At 42.7% G+C, this 27,773-nt stretch overlaps 1 protein-coding gene across 3 annotated transcripts in view; it reads right to left on the bottom strand.

Moving 5' to 3' along the window:
• LOC119859385 (monocarboxylate transporter 2-like) overlaps nucleotides 1–27,773 on the bottom strand; it is a 61,689-nt gene that overhangs the window by 5,495 nt on the left and 28,421 nt on the right. For all 3 annotated transcript variants that reach the window (XM_043518664.1, XM_038411451.2, XM_038411450.1), the window contains 2 exons: nucleotides 10,648–10,791; nucleotides 1,602–2,477 (listed from right to left, as the gene is read on the bottom strand). In XM_043518664.1, coding sequence (XP_043374599.1) covers nucleotides 1,602–2,477; nucleotides 10,648–10,711 — 940 coding nt within the window. In that variant the 5' untranslated portion in view covers nucleotides 10,712–10,791. The remainder of the gene's footprint in view (nucleotides 1–1,601; nucleotides 2,478–10,647; nucleotides 10,792–27,773) is intronic.

The raw sequence follows: 27,773 nt of genomic DNA, 5'->3' as shown, positions 1-27,773 counted from the left end.
TGCAAGCTGTTCAAAAGTGGGACTTTTTTGTACTTTCAAAGCCAAAAGGCACTGAAAAGGCACAATGAGAGGACAGACTATTGGAGCCTGGGTTCTCAGGGTGTATGTGAGAGGGAGGGTTATAATCATAAACGAGGTCCCCAGATGCCCATCTACTGACAGCAAATGGCCTCGTTTTTGCTTGATGTCATCTTAAATTATCAATCCTTTATCAGAGAGGCACTTAGAGCTGTGAATGATTTAGGACTCTTACTCTGAATACTAGACAATATCTAGGGCTCTCATCCTCAATGATATTTAGGTGCTTAATTCCCATTGATTTCACTGGGAGGTAGGCCCAGAGCCTCAAAAGTATTTAGGTGCTTAGCTTCCTTTCCAAGAGTGCTATCACATTCACAGAGATGCTGCATACCTTTCCTGCAGTATTGATCCGGGGTTGTTACAGCTTGTTTTTGTATCATCAGCTTGCAGTGCAACAAATTGTAAAATGGTGCTTGATAACAGAGGGAAAGCCGTGTCTGAGGAAACCTTGTGACAGAGCTGGTCAGTGCTGACCATTTTGCCCCATATATCTAGCACTTAACAGTATGCTAGGCACTTTACAATAACATAGGTCCCTGCTCTGAACTGCTTTTAGTCTAAGATAATGCACAAACCGAAGTTTTTCATGTGACATATGAGAAAACAATAAAGGCACCCAGATCGCATTCATATTTATTTTCTATTTTGTCAAATGTTTTAGGAATATATGATATATTTTTAAAAAACTGTAAGAAGGAGAAGCAAAAATTCTCAAATCTATTCAAAATAAATTATTTTTCCTTTTAAAAAACAGCCCGTTTTCTTCATTACAGTCTTTACAGCTGGAATGCTATTGGCCAAGCTGAGAGGATGGAAATCTATAAATGGAAGTGTGCCAAGTTCCTTTACGGCCAGAAAGTACACCTGCACAGAAATTAAAAGCATATACATCTATGGTTACTTGGATCTATTGTGTCCTTGCAGACAAATAAAAAACATCAGCTAAAATTCGGGGGGCTTGATTCAGCAAAGGGATTTCAATGGGATTATTATCATGTTTAAAATTAACCATGTGCTGGATGGTGGCCTTAAGCAGTCAATGCTCTGCAGGGTAGAGACCCTGGCATGTTAACACTTATGCATGTGAATAAGTTTACATATATGAGTAGTCACATTGCGTAAAGCCACTTACACACCTACGTTTTTGACAGATGAGGCCTAAAGACATCAACCTGCATCCATGTCACACACACACAACTGTTAGTTCCAATGGGAATTTTTACATATGGAACATATGCAGGTTCAAGATCCAAGGAACAAACACATGAGAGATGATCTTTTTGTTTTTAATGTTGCTAAATCCTCACTAAGAGAAATCACGGAAGACAAATCTATGACCTTTATTACTCTATACATAATTACTTGCAAAAAAAAAAAAAAAACCCCAAACAAAGTGGGATTGAAATGGAGAAGATGAAGTTAGACTCACCCCTCTGCAAAATGTATTTATCTCAATATCAATCTGGGAATTAGAGCAAAAGCTGACATGTCACTAGAGTTAAGTATAGAAACATGCTCACCTCCAATAGGTGGTCCAAGAAGTATAGTGCAACACTCCACTATGGTGACAAGGCCAACAGCACTTGTGAATCGCGCAGCTCCCACGAGATCCATGAGGGTTTCAAAGAGCATGGCACAAACCATACCAAAGGCCAAGCCAAAAAAGACGGCGTATATGACTAGACCCGTGTAGCCTGTGGCTAAGGGGCACAGGAGATGGCAGGCACCATTAAAAGCAATTGAAAAGCTGAAAAAATACTGGATCTTTGGCCTCACCCATTTACTGTTGGCAATAATTCCAGTGGTGGGTCTGGCGATCATATCGACTATTGCAAGGATAGAAAGGAGGAAGGCTGATGAGTATTCATCAATGCCAAGGTGCTTTGCGTAAGGGGCCAAAAAAACAATAGGAGCAAAAAATCCCAGAAACATGAGCACATTTCCAATCAGGTAAATCAGGAAACCTCTGTGCTTAAAGAGGGAAAAATCAAGGTACTTATTAAACTTCTCACAGCAGTCTTTGTCCTCCTCTTCTTCTGTTCCGCTCAATAAACTGACAGTTTTGGGATGGACCATTTCAACCGAGCTTTTATTGGGCTGCTCTTTTACAGTCTTTTCAGCTTGCTTGATGGTTTGTTCCTGAGCAGGGTCAGCTGCCATTCCAATGGGCCGGAAGAGAGCACCAGCCACACAGCAGTTCAGTAAAATTGCCCCAAGAATAAAAAAACTGCCTCTCCAGCCAAAATTGTCAAAAAGGAACTGGTTCAAAGGAGCAAGGGTACAAAGCATTACGGGGCTCCCAGCCATGGCAAGACCATTGGCGATTGGTCTCCTTTTCAAAAAGTATTTCCCGATGATTATCACTGAAGGCTGAAGGTTAAGAGCAAGGCCAAATCCTGTAATGGAGGGGAAAAAACAGTGAGAAAAGGTAAAAATTATACTGCCAGTTCCTCCATTCAGAATATGGCTCTGTCTAAGTCAAGGGCGAGATCCTCACTGCACTCTGGCCCCCTTTATATCAGGTGCAAGGACTGGACTGGCATGAAGCAGCCCTAAAAGCCCTAGCTCTGGCCAGGGGAAGGATTCACCCAATGCAGGAACTGAGGAAGACAGCCATAAAGCTGCCTCCAGGGACCCCTTTGCAAGCCTTGACAAAGGGGGCATGCTAGGGGCAGAAGGCCCAAGTGTTTTTGTTCTGTGTTTGTACAGCACCTATCACAGTGGAGCCATGACTAGGCTCCTAGGTGCTTATGGTAATATAATTAACAAGAAGTCAGGGCAGCATGCAGTGCTAAGGAGTTTCCAGGCAGCATTGTGGCCCATAGAGTAACCTTGAGATGCTGCTGAAACTTTGCAAGTCCCCCGCTGCTGTCCAATTTATACCTCGGGCCACTTCAGCCCCAGAGCAACCCAAAATCAGGAGGTGCAAAGGCGGCTTAAAGCCACTTTCCAGCCCCTTACCATGGGCTGCAAATCTCACCCTTATAGTCATGGCTCACAGAATATGGAAATCTGTATCCCTACAAGACCAAATAGAAGTTAACAGATCCCAAGTGCTTTTGTCCAGACACAACAGCTTCGCATGATAACAGTACCCATCTATTACAAAAAAACGATGGCCGCTTTGCCACTGCTAGCATCTTATATTATGGCCTGGTCTCTGTGACCTGATCACACACACTTTAGTGACCATGCAACTAAACAGACCTGGACTTGACTGGCGCTTTTGACTTTAAACCAGGCTTTTGACCATCTCCTGGTGCTGAAGTTGTCCTAGTTAATATAGCTGCTGCTAAACGCATTCTGCCAATGAGCAATAGAGAATGGTATTCAGTAACCACTGTAGCTCCATCAGAAGTCCTGGAGACCACTGACCATAAAGTGTTGGTGAAGATGGTGTGGTCTCTGGCTCAGAGCTGTAGAGCTGCTTTCAAGTGGCCAGGATCATTCCTGAATAGAAGAACTGCTGGGGGTGCTTATGGGCACTCGCCTTTTTCACTGAGAGGCTTCTGGGGAGTTGCAGGATTTCACTCTGTCCCCAATGTTGTTAAACTGCCAGAGGGGAGAAAGGTGTGGAACTTGAGGAGTCAAACGAATTTGAACCTTCACTTCTTTGACAGCACAGAGGGCCATATTACATAGCTGGTCAAGGCTGCTTTCTTACCACTGATCAGTTGCACACATACTAAATGGGAAATGACTGCCTAGGAAGGAGTACTGCGGAAAGGGATCTGGGGTCATAGTGGACCACAAGCTAAATATGAGTCAACAGTGTAACATTGCAAAAAAGCAAACATCATTCTGGGATGTATTAGCAGGAGTGTTGTAAGCAAGACACCAGAAGTAATTCTTTCACTTTACTCTGCTCTAATTAGGCCTCAATTGGAATATTGTGTCCAGTTCTGGGTGCCACATTTCAGGAAGGATGTGGACAAACTGGAGGGAGTCCAGAGAAGAGCAACAAAAAATGATTAAAGGTCTAGAAAACATGACCTATGAGGGAAGATTGAAAAAAATGGGTTTGATTAATCTGGAAAAGAGAAGACTGAGAGGGGACATGATAACAGTTTTCATGTATGTAAAAGGTTGTTACAAGGAAGAAGAAGGAAAATTGTTTTTCTTAACCTCTGAGGAAAACAAAATTGAAATTTCACCCTTGAATTGAGAATACTGGAAAATGTGAATCTTGAAAACAGCACCATGCCGATTTTTTCCAGTTCGTTAATCTATATAATTAATTTGTTTAATTGTGCAGTACTTGATTAAGCATATCACTTTACAGCATAAAATGTAGGAATGTCAAGGCCCTTCAAATTAATTAAGGAAAACTATTGTTAATAAGAAATATTAGCTACTCAGAATTCCATTGGTTTTGTGCAGCTCAAATTCCATATATACTATGATAACCAAGATGGTGTTAAACAATTGCTTTCCAGCTGTCAAGCTTCCATTTAAAAAAATTAACCTAATGTTCTGAAAATGCAAAAGAAGTTACAAAACAAATAAATGCATCCGATGAAGTGAGCTGTAGCTCACGAAAGCTTATGCTCTAATAAATTTGTTAGTCTCTAAGGTGCCACAAGTACTCCTTTTCTTTTTGCGAATACAGACTAACACGGCTGCTACTCTGAAAACAAATACATGTTCAAATAACCTTAGGGCTATATCCTTGGTAGGAAATTCAGACATAGGTATGAAGCACAGTCCTTAACTTGACCTGTTGGGTCTAAGTAGACCATAAATGTGGTGGGACAGATCCTCAGTTGGTATAGATTGCACAACGGGTGAAATTCCCCACTGTGCAAAAGGCTAGTTCAAGGCCTCTAACACTAAAGGCCAGATTTTTCAAAGTATTTAGGCATCCAACTTGCATTGAGAGTTAGGCACCTAGATACCTTTAAAAATCTGGCCTAAGATCTCCAAAAAAAAAAAAGCAAGCATAAGTGAGATTTACAGGATATAGTTCTCCTGCTGGCTCTCAGCAATAGCAGTAAATTTCCCCTGCTAAGATAACCCAGTAATCATAGAGAGCTGCACAAATGGAAGTAACTGCAGTTTTAACTCCAGATTTTCCAGCCTCCCTCAGATGAGTCTGGAAATTTACCATTAATTTTAATGGACTGTCTTTCACAGGAATCTACAATATGCATTGGCCAAAAGAGTCACTTTGAGGAGAATAAAAATTGGGTAAGAAGCCAACTATCCTTTTAACCAAATCAATTAGAATCCTGTATTATCTGACCATTAATTTACAAGCGACACAAATTAATTTAATATAACCTCATTCTGTTCCTGCTAATTAGGATCCAAGTTTCAAACTTACTGACTGGATGTTCTAATTACTTTAATCTTTTTGCTAATTTTATTCTGAAATATTTATATCCATTTTCTTCTCATTTGCTCTCACAGCAAGAGGGATCCCAGACCTTAAATTGATCCCAGCACATGGCATTTTGTTCCAAATAAATTAGAGAGGCTGTATCATGGTGGCCTAGAAGAGAAAGTCTGAGATGAAGAGAAGTAATTTGGGTATGACGGAAACCATCCTTTCACCCATTATTCTGAGAATTTGTCCATAAAATGGTTTTATCAGGAGCCTTGCTCAATAACTACTGTTCTCTGTTACATATCAGTAAGGGTATGTATGTCTATACTGTAATCACACCCTGTGATTGCAGCTGAAGACAATACACCCAAACTAGTTTTACTGTCAGTAGCTCAGGTCCTGGCAGCATGTGTTTCAGCACAGGCTAGCCAGCGACTAACTACTCAGGGCTCCAGGTGGGTTTGTACAGCCAGGGCTGCAGCTCGTACTGCCGCGGCTTTGTTGTTCCAGAGCCCGAGCTAGCAAGATTAAAGCTAGCTGCAGTAGGTCATCTCAAGCTGCAATCACATCCTGTGATTACAGCCTAGACATAACCTAATGGGCTAAATTTCAATGGCCTCATAGGAGGTGTGATTTTCCATAGAGCACAGGGCCACATTTTTCAAGCGCCCAGCACCCACAACCAGAGCCAGATTTTCAAAAAAAGCTCAACACAAGGCTGTGGTTTTCTGACATCTCCGTAGTGTCTGATATTCAACGCCCATTAAAATCAATGTCTTTCCACTGATTTCCATGGGCTTTGGATCAGGCCCTTAGGCCAAAATCCTCAAAACCTTTTCTTGAAATGAATAGGAGTTAGGCACCTAAATACCCCAGGCCCTTAGTCTTTACTCAAGCAAAACTCCCATTGAAGTCAACAAGAACAAGGGTTGGATCCTGAAACAGGGAAGAGCTCTCTCAATGCCAGGAATAATAATAATTAATAAACCAATATTTGCATTTCTATGGAGGTCTTGCCTCGGAGGATCTCAAAGTGCGGTGTAAATAAGGGTTGGCCATAAAATTTTCACAAAAACATTTAGACAAAAAAACCCAGAAACAAACATTTTTGACAATGTTTGTGAATTATTTCCGTTTTCTTGCCAGCTTCCTCTGCCAGCATTAACCAATGCTCATGACCCCCCCATGACTTCAGTAGTAGAGATAATGGGATGACATCACACAATCTGAAAGGCTGCAGCCTCTGGGGTGGAACACGGCAGCTGTTAAAAAATACACAGCACCACCTCAAAACTGCTTTGGAAAGGAAGTGAAGATTACAACCCTGCCCTACTGAAACTGCAAAGGCAATTAGAGTTAGGCAGAATGTACATATCTGAATTGGCCAGAACAACAGGGCAACCACCACACATCTTATTATAAGTGCTCGGGGATATTTAATGACCACTGGTGGTCAGGTATTTGGTTTTATGTCTCATTCAAAAGATAAGGTGGACAAAGTAGTATGGTCTCTCTAATATCCTGGGGGACACACGGCTACAACAACACTGCATACATCATCCGAAAGATGGCAGCTCCCTTGCATCAGGCAGGGTACCACTTCCCCGACTTAGTGATTACATGAATTTGCATCTGACCTACATATAAATCAGGGGTGGCCAAACTGGCTCATTAGCCGCATGCGGCTCTCTTACAGTTAAATTATGGCTCTCAGAGCCCCCTCCCCACCGCTCATTCTCTGCCTACCAGATTGTTTGGGGCAGCTCAGGGCTTCTGCCCTGTGGTGCGGTGGTGGGACTAGGAGCTTCTGTCCAGCAGGGAGCGGGGGTCTTGGGGCTTTTGCCCCGTAGGAGGCACCTTCCGGGGCTTGGGACTTGGAGCAGGGCTGAAGTCTCGTGCCCCAGCAGGTGCACCCCACAGGGCTGAAGCCTCGAGCTTCCTGACCCTGCACGGCAGAAGCCTCTAGCCCCATCACCTTGCTGCAGGGCAGAAGCCCCAAGCCCTGGCAAGTGCACTCCAGCTCTCAAACTTCTGAAGATTGTCGTATGCAGCTCGGAGGGTCAGTAAGTTTGACCACCTCTGATATAAATAGAAAAAAGACAGACCTCAATTGAGAGAGCAGTTGAGAATGGTGTGTCTATCTAGACAGTATGAACTGATACATTCATGTTTCTAACCTATACCTCTGAAGAGATGCTATTAACATGCCAAAGGCAAGGGCCACTAGCAGAGATCTTTTGCTGGTGGGTTTCTCGTTTTAACTCTATCCCTTGGAAGTACACAGGGCATGCTCTTCCCAGTCAAAGTGTCTCTCCTTGTCAAACTAAGCAGGACCCTAGTAGAAGTGTAGTTCACTGTAAATTGCTGTATATGTATCTCTCAGGTAATTACTTTTCCACAGTCATGTGATCAGTAGGATGACTTTATATTTATCCTTAAATGCTCCCGTGTCAGATCTGAACAAACTAGTTGAAAAAACATTTCAAATATAACTAGGAGCATCGAGCTAATTAAGAGCATTGAAAGCATTTTCTTCTCTCCTGAGAGGATTCTCATTCGCTCCTGATCACACTAGCAGCAGATCCCAGGAAATTATAGGTGTGTCTAAGGCCTTGTGCACTTGGGGGAGTTTTACCAGTTAAACCAGTACAGTTATACAACAAATAAGTAGGGGGGTGAGTTCTGCGCTTGCACTATCAGATAACACCACTCCCTGATTTTTGTTGGATTGATGGATCTTGTGAGGCAACTTGCAACTGCGTCATTTAGTCTTATCAGCACAGTGATGCAAACCTCTTCAAAGAGACTCAATTCCTGTGGTAAATTCTTTGGGGCCTATTGGGATTTTTAAAACCATGTTGGCCCATTTGTAGTTAGGCACTTTGCACGCTAGTTACTTAGCAACATCTTTAGGTGCAAAAATCTGGACCTGAAGCTTCTTGGGTGTTTGTACAGCACCTAGAACAACAAGGACATGATTGTGATTGGGGCCTTTGTGTGTTAGCCCAATACAAATAATAAATAATTATAGTTTGAAGGAGACGCTACCCCTAGGGGCAACTTATTACATAATCGTCCATTATGGGGAAGAGTCTAGTACCTTCCTGTGCAGCAGCTGGTATGGGGCACTGTCAGGGACAGGATACCAGATGAGACAGTCCTCTGGTCTGATCCACTGTGGCAATTTACTGTAGCTCAGCATTTATCCCAAGGCATACAATGTTCCATATTGGTGCACATCTATTCCTGGTTGATAGTGTGAAATGCTTATATCGTCTATAACAAAGGATTTGTGTTTTACATTAACTATTATGATTTCTTACAGGGCATTTGTTTGTAAGGGAATGCAGCAATCAAGTGCTCGGCAATGGCTTATAGCTGGATCCATTGCCTCTTTGACTAGCACATGAGGTTAAGAATTGCAGGTTATTTTTATTTCTAGACTCTCCTTCCAAGAAGCTGTGTGAATTGTTGCTCGCTCAGTGACAACAGGGTGTCACCTAAATGTGGTGGCACAATCAGAACCGCGTAAGAAATAAAAAAAAACAAGCTACTTAGGTGCATGAAGTAACATTTCACAACCAGATTTAATGAGACAGTCTGGGTGTAGGGGAGCATGGTCATAAATTTTCTGTCCCAATTTATGTTTTTCCCCATTGCCAGTAAACTGTGTTATTAATCTTACAAGTTTAGCCCCTGGAGTTCATTATCAGACATCAGGGCTATCTGGTGCAGCCACAGTGGCACGGAGTATATTAATTCCACATCTCAGATGCTGTAAAGTCAGTACTTTAGCGTAACGTGTCATGCTTTCAAACAAATGTTCTAGTTGCACTAGAGGCAACATTATAAACATCTATTCTAAAATGATCAAATGGATGCTGAAAATTAGGCACCTAGAGAAGCCTGATTTTCAGAGCCCCCATCCCCATGTGCCTAGTTATGAATTTCAGAGTCTAATTTTAGGCATTCACACTAGAAGATGCTGTTCGCTCTAGTGCAGAGCCAGCCTTAACCTAACTGGGAACTGCCAGGTTTGGCTCACTCTGAGGGTTTAACAGAAACAAGCTGTATAAACTGGAGAGGGAACAGATTTCACCAGCAATCAGTGGATTATTTTTGCTGTATGGGAGTGGGAGTGAGAGGAGGAGGGTTCAGAAAACACAGAGGATGCCTGTAGCTGGACTTGATTGCTTCCTCCCTGCCACACTTCTTCCCAGAGGCAGCTGGAGAACTCAGGCAGGGCCGTTTCTCTGAAGCTCTTCCCAGTGACTAAAGTGAAATGTAACAGGAACAAGGGGAAGCGCTCACGGTACCAACCCAGAAGGGGGAACTATAGGGAAGCAATTCATCCGAGCCAGGGAAATAAGTGGGAGCACCTCTCGGCAAACCTTTCCTATAATCCTGGACTCTTTCTGCCTCCCAGAATTCTTGCTCTAGCACACACAACCTGACTTCTTCCTCCTGGTGAACTCTGCCCAGGGGTGCTTTGAGGTGTGATGTACCGACCCAGCTATACATGGATTCTGCTGTCCCCATACACAGACGGGCAGACGGAGGGCTGTACCAACTCTCACTGAAGTCAACAGCAAAATCCCTGCTGACTTTAGCCATTCAGAACTGAACCAACCGTTGAACTCCAGGAAAAGAAAACTTCTTGGCTTAAAGGGTTATTAGAATTCCACCTTTTCAATGAAAAAAAAGGGACTACATTTTAGGAAATTTTTAAAGGAAAAATTTCTTGCTTTCCAACCAACTCTAGTTTTTATTATTTTTATATAAAAGAACCCCTCTCCCCTTTCCCCACCAAAATGACTATCAACAAAACCTGAACTCTCGTAGATCCACAATTTGTATACAAATTGCCATCTTCAGAGAGAGAAAAATATTAAGATAGGTCTATCTGATCATGCAAGGTGCCGTGTGGTCCACTGACTTCAGCAGGAGTTGAGGGGCACTAATAACCATCTCCATTATTGTCCTGAATTGTCCTCATCTGCAAAGAGCCTGCCACACTTTAGACTCACACAAAGTAAGCTGAAAACACAGTTATGAAGAAGTGTAAGCCTGGTCATGCAAACATTTAAGCATGTGTAACTTTACTTGGGTGAGTAGCCCTGGTTGTGAGACTACTCAGATGTGTAAAGTTATGCACTTGTTTAAGTATCCGCAGGAGGACAGAGGTTTGCCTTAGAAAAGAAATCTCAAGAGAAAGGGCAAAAGGAAAGCTTGTTTGTTACCTGAAATGACTCCAACGCAGATGTAAAGCTGTAAAATGCTAGTGCAGAACGCCGCCGAAATCATCCCAATTCCACACAGCAGGCCTCCAAAAATAACCACTGGTCGGCTGCCAAAACGATTCACTAAAATACTGCTAATAGGACCTGAACAAAACAGGCAGAAGAAGAATCCAAGTGTTAAATAGCTTCCAAACACCCTGCCTTTTGAAAATAAGGTGGTTAAAGCTCACTGTAGTTTCATTAATACTTAAGCTCTTGGTAACAGCTGCTTGAATTTGCTCATGCTAAGAAGTGAAGAAGAAAGCAAGATGATTTGTATGGTGGTGGCATGTAGAGGCCCCAACCGAGACAGCGCAAGACACTCTAGATACACATAAAATGTGCAGGAATGGGACAGAGAGGATGGTGATCAATTGTTCTGTATAGTCACTGAAGGTAGGACAAGAAGTCCTGGGCTTAGTTTGCAGCACAGGAGATTTCGGTTAGATATTAGGGGAAAACTTTCTAACTGTAAGGATGGGGAAGCTCTGGAACAGGCTCCCAAGGGAGGGTGTGGACTCTGTCATGGGAGGTTTTTAAGAATAGGTTGGACAAACCCCCATCAGGGACGGTCTCAGTTTACTTGGTCCTGCATCAGTGCAGTGGGCTGCATTTGATGACCTCTCGAGGTCCTGTCCAGCCCAACATTTCTATGAGTCTATGATAATAACAGATAGTCTCTGCACCAAGGAGATTACAATAGAAACAAAGAGTGGGAGGGGAAATAGAGCCACAAATTAGTTGTCCATGGTCAGACAGCAGGTTGGGGGCAGAGCTGGGAACAGAATCCAGGTTTCCTGGGTTCCAGATCAAGCATTTCCGCACACTGCCTATCTAGCATTTATGGTCTAGTGATCCCAACTGTCAGTGTCAATGGGATTAGGAAATAAAGGGCTATCAAGAACATTGGTCCATTTGGGCAAAGCAAGTTCTGCTCCCTCCCCCATAAGAATTTCATGTGTCTTTTACTGAGAGCCTGTCTAGATACAAAAGTGGTAACGTGTTAGTTAAACCAGTATAGTTAAAGCGGTACCGCTCCACTAGTGTGGATGCAGTTATACTGGTATAAGATGCGTTTGATGGCACAGCTATTGCCACACAGGAAGGGGAATAAGCTATAGTGATATGCTTGTACATTGACACCAGTATAATTGCATTCACACTAGGAGTTGTATAGGTATAACTATGGTTACAAAAGCACACGTGCGTGCGTACACACACGCACACACACAAATATGATAGACTGGTACAAAACCTGTGTGTAGACCAGCCCTGCTGCCTGACACAATCTGCACTAATGACAGTTGTAAAAGCAGCAAATAGCTAGACAAAAGGTCTATGTTTCTGTTTAATAAGGGGCCAAAGGAGCAACACTGTAGAGCACATCTTGGTTTTGTAGCCCCCCTCCGTGCCCCTATTCCTGTGACAAAGCTGGTAGCCTTCAATGGCCCTGCACACTCAGATCAAGTCTGGTTATAAAATGCAAATAGTGAAGGAGCCTATGGAATTTCTTTATACAACATTTGATCAGTTCCTAAATATTCCTACGTTATTTCTTGCCAAAGCAGTTTTCATCCTTGTGGGTAAAAAGGAAAAATAGCCTAATACATGCCTGATTCCCATCCCAAACAAGTCTCAGCACCTTTGTTAAATTCACACCATAAACCGTACCCATTTACCTTTTTTCTAGCTAGATGCATGTGTCTATGATTTCCAAAGGGACCTGCACCTCTATTTGACAATTTTTGGGGGTCCGCAAATGAAAAAAGGTTGAAAACCACTATCTTGGATACAAGTAATCATCTCCAATGTGTTTTTCATGTTCGTTGGATAAACACTGATTTCATTGGGGGGGGGGTAATTAGGGTGTTTTATTGGCGTTTGCTGATTAAAAGCTAAAATCAGTACCCTGTGTACAATGTACACCTCATATAAATTTTCTTCTTTCCCCCTTTATGTCGCTTTTCCTGGTGAGGTTCGCAGCAGCGGCAGCATGGAGAGTAGGGAGGTCCAAACCTCCTTTTCCTCCACAACAGGTTCCAGTGCCTCCTGGGGGTTTCCCCCGAGTTCCCAGGCCAGCCGGGGGATATAACCCCTCTATCATTAATCTCTGTATGTTACATTCCCTTTAATTAAATGGTGTGTTATATGGATCCAGTGACTGTATTATTCAGTTAAAGGAACCATGTGTAGATAATTAAGATTTCTAGTTTTATGCCCTAATCCTGCAACAGGATCCGTGTGAACAGCCCTTTGTGCTCCACTGAAATTAACAAGAGGACCTGGGGGTAAGAGAGAGACACTAGATCTAATTCAGCCCTGACGTAAGCAGGTACAACTTTTACTGAAGTGCCATTGACTAGGAGCTGTTTTGCTTACATCAGTGTTGAATTTGTCCCGATGCGCCATGCAATTCAGTAGAGAAAGTGAGGATCTTTGGCCATGGCTGAGAAAGGCACCAACCCTCTGAAACTGGTCTGCAGCCAAAGAGGGCATGAGCCTTACATTTTTCAATTTTACAAAATGTTCATGTCTCATTATGCAAACCTAATTATGCAATTGGGAAAAATGTGGCTCCAATTACATTCTCCTGCAAGCTTACATTAGGGCTTTGTAAAACAGTGGAACATGCCAAAGAGGACTGGGGCACATAAAGACCTTTATAGCTTCTCCTCTGCCTCATATCAATCTGTTAACTCTGTCCTCAGTTACAATAATAACTGAAGTCCTGGGATGGGAAGACAGTATTATGTCAAATGCCCTAGGGTAGATGGTCTTGGGTTAGTGTTTTCATAGCTGCTAAGAAAATGGAGAAAAGGATGGGTGCCAGTACACAGCCTTGTTTTACATCTGTTCGGATGACAAAGGCCTCAGAGGTAGAGCCACAGCACCGGATGGAGACAGTCACCCGGTCATGGAGGAGTCATACATTGGTGATAAATTTGCTTGGGCAGCCAAACTTTGACATGATTTTAAACACAGCCTCATGGTTGACAATTGAAGGCTTTGGTCAGATTGATGAAGGTCATATACAGCTTCTGGTGGCCTCACACCTCTGGGATCCGAAGATGGTAGGACCCTGCTTAAAGATAACAAATCCATCACAGAGCGCTGGAAGGAACACGATCAAAAGCATCTAAATTGAGAAATGACAGTGCCTGATGACACCATCAACTCCATCCTTCAGCACCCAATCTGGGAAACTCTTGCCAACCCACCAACACCAGAGGAGGTCTGCAAAGCAATTAAACAAATGAAGAATAATTAAGCACCAGGTCCCGATGGCATACCAGCTGAAGTACTGAAAGTGGGGGGGGAGAAACACTGACTAACAAGCTTCACTTGCTGCTCCTCAAAATCTGACGCACTGAAGAAATCCCTGCTGATTTACGTAATGCTAACATCGCCACCATTTTCAAAAAGGAAGACAGGGCCGATTGTGGCAACTATCGAGGTACTGCTCTCCTCTCCATCAATGGGAAGATTCTTAGGAGAATCTTACTGAATCACCTGTTCCCTCTTGCAGAGGAAGTACTTCCAGAGTCCCAGTGGGGTTTCAGACCATCATGAGGCACAACCGACAAGATTTTTGCAGCCAGGCAGATCCAGGAAAAATGTCTGGTTTCTATTCTGTACCTACCAACATACCTGATCACCTTCCAATAGTGTTAAGTGACATGATTAGCATCTTTAATTGTGGTCTTTCCTTATGTCTGTCTTCCTCTCCCCAAGGGGAAAACTGTGTGTGTGTTTTTTTCAAAATAGCTTATTTCTGTGTGCTGTGCTGTGAGTTTTTCTTAGGCCTTATCTACACTTACGGGGGGTTCGACACATGGCGATTGATGCATCAGCGGTCAATTTAGTGGGTCGAGTAAAGACCCGCTAAATCAACTGCCAATTGCTCTCCCATTGACGGGAGAGCATCTCCAGTCAACATCGCGTAGTGTGGACTCTGCAGTAAATAGATCTAAGTACGTCAACTTCAGCTATGTTCTTCATGTAGCTGAAGTTGCGTTAACTTAGATTGATTCCCTCTCCCCCATAGTGTAGACAAGGCCTGAGTGAAGGCAGGTACCTTCTATGAGAATACAAGGAGAGGAGTTTGTGGTGGTTCCTACTTCCTTTGAGAGTTCGTTCCAGCCCCCAAGAAAGCTCTGTCTCCTGCCCAAGCAAAATACGACTTACTATCAAGAGCCTTGTTCTTAATTGTATTTCCATCTATTGATGCATGCCGTAAGATTGGATCTTCAATGATTTGCTTTATAGCAGGCCCATGTGATCTTCAGTGACCTGGCTTCACCTTTATGATCAGTGTTATAATTTATACCAGATGATAACCAGATTAATTTGTGTATTTTTACTGATATATGAGCCGGAATCTCAGAGGTGACGTAAGTCACGCAGATAGCACCACTGAGATTCTAGAACATTGGCATTAATTACCATTTCTTTTTGTAGCAGCCATGGGTGGGATTTCCAAAGGCACCTAAGCAAGTTGAAAATCCCATACAAATTATTTCTGCTTGAATAGTTAGGGCCTTGTCCTGCACGCACTGAAGCCAGTCGAAGATCTGCCATCAACTTGAATGGAGCAGGCTTGAGAAAGCTGTGAGAGGAGATGGTATTTAATACACTATCATCACTCTCCAGAAACACCCATGTTCTGTGGCTAGCACATCTCTGCAGCATATCACACGTCTGTGCTCTGTGCAGCACACAACCCCAGCTGATTTTTGCAACTATGAAAAACACAGACAAATACACCCCCACCCATTCCAATGTCTTTTCATGATCAATGTTGCACCCACCAGCCTGAATGCACCTCACCAGTCCAATATACCTACATTTCATCCCACCACCTTCCAGATGGGGTTACTCACGTGCTGGCAATCCAAAAAATGTTACATAAGTAAATCTTCCCCTGAAATATTCTGGGGAGCTTCAGAAAACATCAAACAGCTCAGTACCATGGAATGGAATTAGAAGCAGCTAGCAAAGGAGCTGGTACCCTAGCTACAGAAAAAGGAAACATGATTATTGCTTCGCTTGAGGCTACAGCAAAAATTAAATCTGTGACAACATCTCTAGGAACTGCTGGAGTTGAAAGGCAGGACCTGTCATTTACAAGCTATTTAGAGCACATGGATGGAATAAAGATACTGAATATTACCACACGGAAACCAATTACAACAGCGGTGTGCATAGTTCAGATCCCAAGCCCATATTCCTTGCAGATACCTGCGTGGCCAAATGTGCAGGAGCCGTAGGCTTCCTGTCCTGCAGTCTGTGCTAAATCATCCCAATTTCTTGTAAGTAGGAAAGAATGTGGGGCTAAAATGAGCCTCTGTGATTTTTGCCTCTTAATTAATAGAACTAGGGGAGGACAGGGCATGAGAAACAGCTGGCATATCTCTACCATGCACTCATAAAGCTGCCACTTACTTGCCTTGACCTTGCAGAAGAAACAATGCAAGCTCTGACAGATCCTCTGAAAAGTCTCAGAAATGAGGAAAAAGCCTTTGAGGTCTATTCAGCAGCTGTTGAGTGTGTCACCAATAAAGTGCAGAGCTTTCAAAACACTTGAGATCCATCATTTTTAGCCCAGTGCCTCACAAAGGATGATCACCTGGTATCTTCTAATGAGGAAATATGACATAAAGCTGAATACCGTAGCCTCTTATTAGTCCAAAATATATTATGTTTGGTAGATTGCTTGACATGGGGAATAGACATCAAGATTTTTGCAATGGATATTTTGCTGATAAAAATGGATGAACATTTCCCCCCCACCCCAGTTTAGTGAGTGAAGCAGACAATTACATGACCCAGGAAAATGCTTCCTTCTCGATGAATTTTCAGTCTCTGTGAATTTCATTAATCCTCTGTCAAAAGAAGTGAGCCAGCAGAGGACATTCAGAGATGGGCCTGTTTCCCCTCTCTCTTCTGTTGGAATTATCCCAGTAGTACTCCATTATATTCAGCGGGGATTCTCCTGGTTTGTCCCCATGTAAATGAGGGGAATTGAATCTGGACACGGCACATTATCCCCTATGTTAAACCATTCAGAGCATTCAGTATTGTAGCTCCAACATGTAGTGGGCAGAGCATTTAGTGCTGCTGGAGAATACTGGAAAGCTATGCAAGTGCCACCACTTGGGTCTGTTCTTTGCTGGTTCCTTCCTAGATTCATAGTTTCATAGATACTAAGGTCAGAAGGGACCATTCTGATCATCTAGTCCAACTTCCTGCACAACACAGGTCACAGAATCTCACCCACCCACTCCTACGAAAAACCTTACCTGTCAGTGCTACTGAAGTCATCAAATCGTGGTTTAAAGACTTCAACAAGCAGAGAATCCTCCTCAAGTGACCTGTGCCCCATGCTACAGAGGAAGGCGAAAAACCTCCAGGGCCTCTTCCAATCTGCCCTGGAGGAAAATTCCTTCCCGACCCCAAATATGGCGATCAGCTAAACCCTGAGCATATGGGCAAGAAAAGGACAAAGGAGAAAAGGATCCAGTTGAGGTGATTAAGAGATTTGCAAGATTTACAATGTGAAGGCTCAGAAACGGAGATATGCATTAACTGTTTTCCATTCCAGAGTCCTTATGCAATGATGAGGAGCTGTGTGCACTAGCAAGATGTCCTGTCCTCCAGAAAACCTTACGGACTGGGGAACAGTGGTCTATACTAAGCATTCCCTAAAGGACTATGGGAATAATATCCACCCATCACTCCTGGAAGACTGATAGAATGTAAAGCACAGTACTTAGCCCATATAAATCACACCAGTTTAATGCCTGGCCTGCTTAAAAGATCTATTTTCTCATACCTGTGCCAGGTTTCCATTCATCGCTTGCTTGTACATAAAAGGCCGTGTCAAAGAATCAGATTTTGGTGGCAGCAAAATACAGTAACTTGCCTACGGGAAATAAACGCAGGCACCTTCTCATTTGTTATGTTGTCCAATTACTTTTCACCTTGAGCTTTGAGTTTTCAAAAAGGAAAGTGACTCTTTAAAAGGAGTCTGTAAAAATCCACATAAAAGAGCTAAATGACCTGGAAGCCCAAAATCCAGGCTACTCCTGAGAAGGAAGGAGACCCAAATTATAGTTGCACTAACAAATACTCGTTTGGTGTTATTCACCACTGTGCAAAGGGCTTACTCAAGATCTGTCCCTTGTCAACACTGGATTAATTAGCATGTATGAATATTTATTGTTAAATAAATGAGCAGAAGAGTGACACATGTGGTGGCAGCTCTGACAATTAAGAAGACACTGGTGTCAGCCACCATTCACTCTGGGTAAGAAAGGTGTTCGTGTGATAAACCTGGATTGAGACAATAAAATCATTTCTTTTAAAAGCTGAAGCAAATGTTATGGGGCTGGTAAATTTTAATGACATTAACATTATCCAGTGTTGTGATGCTAATTTGTGTGCCATACTTCTGAGATATAGAAGGGTGGAGTCTCTCACCTCTTATCAGTCTGCCACTCACTGTAAAAAAGAGGAAACAGCTTTGAAGAGACAAAGGATCCTAGCTCTGATCTACTGGATTTATGGTTTTACAATTTTAATTTCCAGGATACATGTCCTACGTGCATGGGTTCAGATGGCATGTTGAAAAGCTTTGGGCCCAGATTTTTTTTTTTTAATGTCTAAAGTTAGGCTCCTAAATTCATGTTAAGGCACCACAATAAGTGTACCTCAATACTTTCAGGAGCACCAAACATGCAACAGTTTTAACTGACTTCAGCGGGTGCTGCTTAGAAATTCTGAAAAATCAGACTGCTCATTAGGATGCTCACATATTGACATGACAGCCTAACTTTAGACTCCCAGTTTTACAAAATCTTGGCCTGGCATTTTTGTGAATTCCTCTCCCCCCGTCCCTCCTGATCTTTGATGAAATTTTGACAGAAATATATCCCTCTCATAATCTGTCTCAATCCAATGTCTAAATGCAGAAAACTAGTTTGCTAAACCACTGTGACACCTATTTGCTGACCTCAAAAGGCTTTGGTTTACCTCTTGCTTGAGTCTACAAGGAAGCTAGTTTTCTTCATACATGTTTATAAGGATTCTTTGTCTACATCCACAGCCCTATATAATTTGGCCTGAATAGGCAGGGCTAATAGGTCCTGTTCAAGACACACCTAGGGCTAAAATAGTTGTAATATGGCTAGTCACCACGAATTGGGGTGGGGGGGAGGGCATGGATCAGCATTCACGTCAATACCCAGCCCAAGCCAGGAAAGCTAATCATCGAAACAGCAGACCAAATTTGGTGATGAATCCTGGTCACGTGCCACCTGAGGCACATTATGCATATGCTAAGAAGACACTAATTGTGTTAGTAAAGCTTTGGGAAAGCCCTAGCAGACCTTTCTTGCCTACATTTGACACCATCTGTCTAATGGCAACCATGTGGCTGCAATTGCATCACCAGGATGAAATTCATACTATACAGATTTAATACAATAAGCTTTAATAAATTGGCTTTAAAATTTACTTTTTTGAACAGATTGTAATTTACCACAATACCTAGCCCACCACTCCAAAGGGTTAACAAAAATCCCTTTGATTTTTTCCTTACTAGCACATAGTATTCTCCTTTTTTAAGTCTGTCACAAGTCTGTTACTCCTGTCTGGTGACCTTTCTAGCTGCACTGAAGGACAAAATGATAAAGCTTTGTGATGACAGAAGACCAAGAACACCAAAATATTTCACCTGAATCCATGGTGCTATTATTGCTGTTAACTAGAATGGAGTTATTTAAAAAAAATAAAAAATGAAGTGCACAGGTAGTGACCTTGTAGGGCTGGAGTGGTCTTTGATGTTCAGTAGATGTGTACAAATTTACTGACCACCATCAATGACAGAACCAAAATCATTATTTATATGTATTCTTAATATAAATCAGCATTAAAATGAAGATCCTTTCCTGGGGACTGCACCTCGATTTGGTGGGAAGGCTTATGTACCCCAACGATCCAGAGAGCTATGCTGGTGGGAGTTTTAGTTCCTGGTAGGGCCACCCACGCCAGACAGGCAGGGACCAAAGGAAAAGCAGCCGACTGGTCCTCCACATTTCCCACGACCTAACCTTGTCATAGCATCATAGGGTACGTCTACACAGCTAAGTGAATCTCAGATCCTGGGTCAACTGCCTTGGAGCTTGTGCTGGGAATCTAAAAATAGCAATGTAGCTGTTCCTGCTCAGGCTGGAGCCTGGGCTCTGACCCGCCCTGAATTTTAAAGCCTGAGCGCCAGCCTAAGACTGAACGTTTACACTGCCATTTTTCGCCCTACAGCACCAGCCCGTGAGCCCAAGTCAGTTGACCCGGGCACTGAGACTCGCTTGCGCTGGTCTTTTTTTGTTGTGTGGACGTATCCATTGAGTTTAAGGCCAGAAGGGATAATATATCATCTAGTCTGACCTCTTGTATATTACAGGCTGCTAAATGTTACCCAGCCATCCCCGTCCCAAGCCCAACAACCAGATTTAGACCAAAGAATTACAGCCTTCAGGAGACTAAACTATTGTCTGCTACAGGCAGAGAGAACAGTTAATACAACAAGGGAGCCTTTCCAGTAAACAGTACAATACACAGGGATGGCGAAGTCTTGTTCATGCCCTATAGGCCATCTGATGGCACAGGAACCATTTGGATTATAATGAAGTTCTTTAACTGTCAGGGTTCTTGTTCTTACAGCAAGTTAAGGACTTAGTGGTAGATTTTTAAAGTATCTAGGTGTCTAATTCCCAATGAAATCAGTAAGAGTTAGTTAGGTGTCTAAATGCCTTTAAAAATCTGGCCCTTAGTTCTGCATCCTTACAACACCTACATACATGCATCTCTTTATTTATGGGAGTAGAATCATTGAACTCAACGGGTGTAAAGTGAATTATGTGTTTAAGTGCTGGCAGGATTGGGACCTTAGATCCTGGGAATTAAAACATGACCTATAAATGCTAAATGGAATCAAGGTCCAGAAAAAAACTACTCAGTATGAAAAGGCAACAGAATTAAAAGTCGTGAGAAAATTACTGAATAATGATTATTTATAATTATTTCTGTTGCGGCAGGACTTAGGAGTCCCAGTCATGGACCAGGACCCCGTTGTGCTAGATGCTGTACAAACACTGAAAAAAAGATCATCCCTGATCCAGACAGTTTACATCTAAGTAGACCAACATGTTTTTTTTTAGCAACTGGCATTTGAGGTTTGGAACAGAGGAGACTAAGGGGGGATATGATAGAGATATAAAATCATGGGTGGTGTGGAGAAAGTGAATAAGAAAAACTTATTTACTTGTTCCCATAATATAAGAACTAGGGGCCACCAAATGAAATTAATGGGCAGCAGGTTTAAAACACATAAAAGGAAGTTCTTCTTCACACAGTGCACAGTCAACCTGTGGAACTCCTTGCCTGAGGAGGTTGTGAAGGCTAGGACTATAACAAGGTTTAAAAGAGAACAAGATAAATTCATGAGGTGAAGTCCATTAATGGCTATTAGCCAGGATGGGTAAGGAATGGTGTCCCTAGCCTCTGTTTGTCACAGGGTGGAGCTGGATGGCAGGAGAAAGATCACTTGATCATTACCTGTTAGGTTCACTCCCTCTGGGGCACCTGGCATTGGCAACTGTCAGCAGACAGGATACTGGGCTGGATGGACCTTTGGTCTGACCCAGTATAGCCATTCTTATGTTCTTATGTCTGCAGCTACCCTCATTATTCCAGTCCCTCCCTAGACATCACATCTTCAGAGATGGCCACAAGAAGCGAGGCGACAATTAGTTATTTTTACATATACAATACAAAAAATCTTTGTAATTGAACCAGCACTATGAAATTGAACACATCTCTATAGTGAGTCAGCAGGTGATGGTATTCTGTAAATACTGACTTTTCTTCTCTCATCCATTCCCCACTCCGCTCTGTTGTTACCCTCAACTTGATACTAAATGTCTAAACCTAGCGCTTGATTCTCCATCACGTCCCGCTTTTGCCAGAATTTAAAAGTGCCCAAAGTGAGTGCAAATTATTAGTAGTATTAAGGTAGCGCCAATAGACTCCCTATCTCACTGTGCTAAACTTGTGGTGAGACAGTCCCCGCAAACACACAGACATGGCAGTCAGAGGGCACAAGGGGAAACAGAAGCACAAAGTGCAGATCGGTGGCAAGGCCAGGAACAGAAGCCAGGTGCAGGACCATGGAAAATCAATCCCATTGATTATAAACTGCTCAGCGCAAGGGCCATGCACTTCTTTTTTTTTTTTTTTAGAGCACCGGGCCTGACTTAATCATAATTAGACTTGGCAGAATTTGATTTTTATTTATTTATAACAGAGAATATCAATGTTTATTGTTAAGCATTTTTTCCAATTTTTATCGATTTCAAGTTTCATGGTTGCGCAAAATTATGAATTTTAAGCATTTTTTTTTAATTGTTATCAATTTAAAAGTTCACACTTGTAGCAAATTATGGGCAGGGTGAAACAGTAACTATTTAATGAGAGTAGATATTCAGTTTCAAAAAGTTTTAGCCTTATAATCATTCAAACACAGATTGTCAACATAACATGTCAAAATATATAGTAAATATTCTTAAATCAAACTCTAATAAATTCTCAAACAGCATTTTTCTTACTTTGCCTGTGTGACAAAGTTCCTCCTCTACCTTGGTGGGTCTTGCGCTTATTGGTGGATTTACTCACCTTGGAACTTCACGGCAGCCCTCAGTTTGGACGTTTTCATGAACCCACAGTCCAGGTCAACTCCTCCGTGTCTGACCAAGAGTTGGGAGGTTTGGGGGGAACACGGGCCAGCCCTCTACTCTGGGTTCCAGCCCAGGGCCCTGTGGAATGCAGCTGTCTAGAGAGCCTCCTGGAACAGCTGTGTGACAGCTACAACTCCCTGGACTACTTCCCCATGGCCTCCCCCCAACCTTCCTTATCCTCACTAAGGGACCTTCCTCCTGGTGTCTGATAATGTTTGTACTCTTCAGTTCTCCAACAGTATGCGTTCTCACTCTCAGCTCCTAGCGCCTCTTGCTCCCAGCTCCTCATGAGCACCACAAACTGAAGTGAGCTCCTTTTTAAACCCAGGTGCCCTGATTAGTCTGCCTTAATTGAGTCTAACAGCTTCTTGATTGGCTTCAGGTGTTCTAATCAGCCTGTCTGTCTTAATTGTCTCCAGAAGGTTCCCGATTGTTCTGGAACCTTCCCTGTTACCTTACCCAGGGAAAAGGGACCTACCTAACTTGGGGCTAATATATCTGCCTTCTATTACTCTCCTGTAGCCATCTGGCCCGACCGTGTCACACCTGTCTGTAAATTTCTATTATCATTGATGGAAATATTTTTTCATCGATTTGGATGTGTTTGGTGAAATTGACATTTACCAACATTTACTGATTCCACAAACAACAACTCTAATTCACGGCTATCCGTGACAGTATTATGGCAAAGACTGGAGATAGGCCAGGAAAGAAATAGGCATTACAAGCATGTAACAGTGAGTACCAAACAGCTGAGTGCTAATGCTGCCCAGGGATTAGATTCATCAGTATATCCTGAAGTGGTGGTTTTGGCCAAGATCCTCAACGGTATTAAGTACCTAATTCATAGGCACTTTGTCTCTATTTAGACTAAGTTATATAGAACCTTGGGCCCCAATCCTGAACCCACGTAAGCACGTGTATCTTTACTAACATGCGTAGTCCCATTGGTTTCCCATGAGTAGAATTACATGCATAAGCGTTTGCAGGATCCGTGCGGTGAACTGTTTCTGGAGAAGGCAATGCAAGAGTTGCAGCACTTACTGCTGCAGCTGTCAAACCTCAATGACACTAGACTAAACACACTGGTATCAGACCCTGCTGGAGCAGAATGCCTGCTAAAATAACTGCAGTTTGGAAGAAACATTTCTTGCCCTGGAGCACACACCGTATCTTTCTCCCTTTGAACAGATCTGCATTTAAGTGGGGAGTTGAAAAGAGAGATGAAAATACCATATGTAGTAGAATCTTTGTAAAATGTTAACAAGCAGCGTGATCTAATGGATAAAGCTTGGGACTTTCGGAGTTCTTACCTGATGTGCTGAGCAAGTAACTTACCCTTTCTGCTTTTCCATCTGTAATGAGGAAAATACTATGTACATTTGGCATAGGGGTGTCCTGAGGATTGATATTTGTACAGTGATTTGAAAGGTTAAAGGACCTGTTCTACGGCCCATTGTAGCTGATGGAATGATTTCAGTGACTCTTGAATCAGGCCTAAGGTTACCTTTGCGCCTGATCCCACAGCCTTTATTTTATGGTGAATTTTGTCTGAGTTTGCAGAATCAGGCCCATTATCCATAATGCCTTATGCAGTTGCATGTCCTTTCTATACCCCTCATTGTAATGTATAGTACTAGCAGCATAATACAATGGAACTATAAAATTCTGGATTAAAATGTGCAAGGTCAATTGTTGACTTTCAACCTCTCAAGTCCAATATAAGCCCCGCCTTGCTGTTTTAGCAGATGCTGTATTAAGAGTTTACAAGCTTTGCGAGAGAAAAAAACATCAATTTAGGGGATCTCCAGAATTAGATCATTTGGCTTTTTCTTCCAAGTTCAAATTGATAAATAATAAATAATGACAGTAATAAACACTGTCTAGCTCAGGTATCACAGGTTTATTAAAAAACAAATCATAATTTCTTTGGAGTTTTCAGACGCTGGCTTGTATGTTCTGTATGTCAGAAAATTCAGACAGTGATTCTCAAAACAGTAGCATAAATATTAGTATGTGGACATTGCCTTGATTGACCTTTGGTTTATTTATTAATTGTAGTACAGTAGCAGCTAAAGGCTCTAATAGAGACCAAGATCTCATTGTGCAAGATGCTGTACAAACACACAGTTTTGTTTTTGCTCTCTACTCATCATTAAGAGTATGAGGAAACCACACAGACACAGCTAGGGTCCAAATAATTGTCATTAAAAACATACAAGGCCTACGTACATATACACCCTGCTACTCTCTTAGGTTCTGGTGGCTTCTGCAATAGAAGACAGAAAGGAATCCCTAACTATTTAAAGGGATACTATGTAATTCCTATAAACTACAGACACACATAGTATACAATCCAAACAGACAAAGGAATGAGTAGCATTCCCATTTTACAGATGGGGAGACTATGGCACACAGAGATTAAACAGCCTCCCAAGGATTTTTCAGCAGAGCTAGGAATCAAAAACCAAGTCTCTTAAGTGGCTCTTCTGTGCCTTAACCCCACAACCAACCTTCCTGTCACAGCATCCATGAAGAAACTGGTTCCATTAAGAGCCATATCCTATCACTTTGCTCATATTTTTCACCACATTCGTATCTGTGCTTCACAGGTGCAAACACCTGCACAAATTCTAATGCATTCTAACAGTGAGCCCCAACAGGTATAGTAATACTTTGCATATATATAATAATACCTCACTGGCATATATTGCTTTTCATCTATAGATCTCATAGTGACACTGACCTACCTTGTGAAGTGCTAGCTCCATTCTAAAGATGAGGAAACTGAGGCACAGCGAGGGGAAGTGACTTGCACAAGGTCACTCAGCTAGCCTGTGACAGAGCCAGGAATTGAACCCAAGTCTCCTGCATCCCAGTCTAGTGCTCTCAATTGGACTATTTAAAAGACAAGTGGAAGTGCTAGTGGGCATGCCGTACAAGCCCTCAAGTTTCAGCGGAGAGCACATTTGCCCCTTCTGCACGCTTTGCCTATGAGCATGATGAGCATATTTAACGAGAAACTGCACCAACTGCCTCAACAGGTATTTTTAATAGACTGTTTGGCCAGTTAGACCCAGACACCTCATGTGATTTTGGCTGAAAATGACTACTCTGATAGACCCCCGCGTTGCAGAGCAATGGCCTCTCTCAAATGTAACAGTGAAAGGATGGAGCACCATTCCAGCAAGGATCGTCAGGTTTGTTAGAAACCACATTGCTTGGCGTAAGGCTTCCAGAACAGCTTTAATCCTCAAGGAGGAGGATGGTCCAGTGGTAGGTAGGCCATTTGTCTGGCTTGAAGCTGGACGGTCCTGTTTTGGAGTGGTTTGTTCCTTGTCTGGGACCGAGACAACACCAGGTATGGTTTTGTCCAGTATTTCGCATAGAGGACACAATGTATCATGCACAGAGGTCATGCCAACAGAGGCAATGTAGCACACTCTTCAAAATGGCGTCTTCCATGTGGCTTGACCTTGCACCTTCCCACGTGTACCAGAATGTCCGGTATTCTGGGGATGCATCAGTGGCCATCCTATCCAGTAATTAGGCTGATCGCCTGGGACTCTGGAGACCCCCATTCAGTTCCTTCTTGTTCTGCAGATCTCCAGTGTGACTTTGAGGATCTGGGCCTCAGTTACTTGTCCAAAGGCATTTAGGCGCCTGTTTCCCATCTGTAAAACAGGGATAATACTTGGCCTCTTCTGGCCTTAAAAATCTATGAAAAATTACAAGCAGTTGGTTAACTAGTAGTGTTAGAACAGTGCCACGAGAGGAACGGGTATGGAGACTGAACGACCCACTCTCTGGATCAGGCCAGTGGAGGGACAACTGTCTGTGTGCTGCCTGTTCTGTGGCTAGAAAAGAGGTCTGTGAAAGACAGACCAAATTCTACACTCTCTAGGCCTGTCAATCTAGAACCCAGCAGTACAATGGGCACAGTTATGCAGGACATTGAGTGCCCTCAACTCCCACTGATCACTGGGTGTTCAGACTCTGCTCAGCACTTTGCAGCCTTCACCCCTGGACTCAGGACTAAAAGGCCCCTCCTAGTCTTTGAGTCCAAGCCTGCTATTGCAGGAACTCCTTCACAGAATCCCATTCATAAGCTTACTGAGTTCCATCTTAAAACAAAGTCTGTTGTTTGCCTCCCTGAATACACGTTAAGGAAAATGTAAATTGTTTATAATGATTAAACACAAGAATTCCATTTCTTCAATCTTATTTCCCAAAACCAGGGCTGCTTTGATATTATGGCGCAGCCCCTCAGCTGCTATAAATCAGCAATGCTCCAGCAAAGTCAACAGATCTACACCAATTTCCACCAGCTGCAGGTCTGGCTTGGTGTATGAAAGAAGTACCAGAAAACAAGCTCTTTCTGATTCATTTGTGAAATGTAGACAGAAAGCATGGTATAATGTAAGCAGTGAAAGATCATCTTTATAATGACAGGTTTCAGAGTAGCAGCCGTGTTAGTCTGTATTTGCAAAAAGAAAAGGAGTACTTGTGGCACCTTAGAGACTAACAAATTTATTAGAGCATAAGCTTTCGTGAGCTACAGCTCACTTCATCGGATGCATTTGGTGGAAAAAAAAAAAGCCTTTATCTTTATAATGAGGATCATGTCAAGGTAATGAGGGACAGCAGGCCGAGGATGTCTGAAAATAAAGGCTATTATTAATCAGAACATCATTTTGTTGAAACATACAGGGTTAGTTCGTCAACTGGTGGAGAACTGACTTCAGTGGAGCTATGCTGGTTTCCAGCATCCCATCCCAATGCCTTTCAATCTGCTGTACAGTTATTTCGCTCTGTCAGACTTAGAAATCCCATTTAAAGAAGTCTTTCTCAAGCAGTGCTACCACTTCAATCTTCGTCAGCACAAATGCAGTCAGTTACTCAAGCCGGTAATCAAGGATATCCTTCTGTTCTCTATCAGCCCCGCAGGATTAAGAGGAATTCCATGAAGGAAAGTTGCTCAGGGCCAAGTGCCAGTGGAGGACAGTGACCCGTCAATGAACTGAGATGAACAAACAGCACAGACTGTTGACTTTGAATAAAGCTTTTGATCTACATGGCTGGATCCCAAATAACTGCATTTTGCCCTTTCGCTGCTGTAAAACATAGCCAACTTTGGGTTATCATACATACAGGGCTGCACTGGCGTGGGGGGTTGGAACAGAGCCACACCACTCCAGGGGGAGGTTCGGTAAGTCTTGTGCCTTGATTTCATTGCTAAAAGGCTGATTGTTGAGGTGTGAAACCAGTTACTCCTCTCACTTCCCTCAAAGCACA

The sequence above is a fragment of the Dermochelys coriacea genome, chromosome 7, assembly GCF_009764565.3.
Source record: "Dermochelys coriacea isolate rDerCor1 chromosome 7, rDerCor1.pri.v4, whole genome shotgun sequence".
Taxonomy (NCBI): domain Eukaryota; kingdom Metazoa; phylum Chordata; order Testudines; family Dermochelyidae; genus Dermochelys; species Dermochelys coriacea.
The sequence above is the reverse complement of the archived record's forward strand: the minus strand, read 5'-3'. Positions and strand labels throughout refer to the sequence as shown.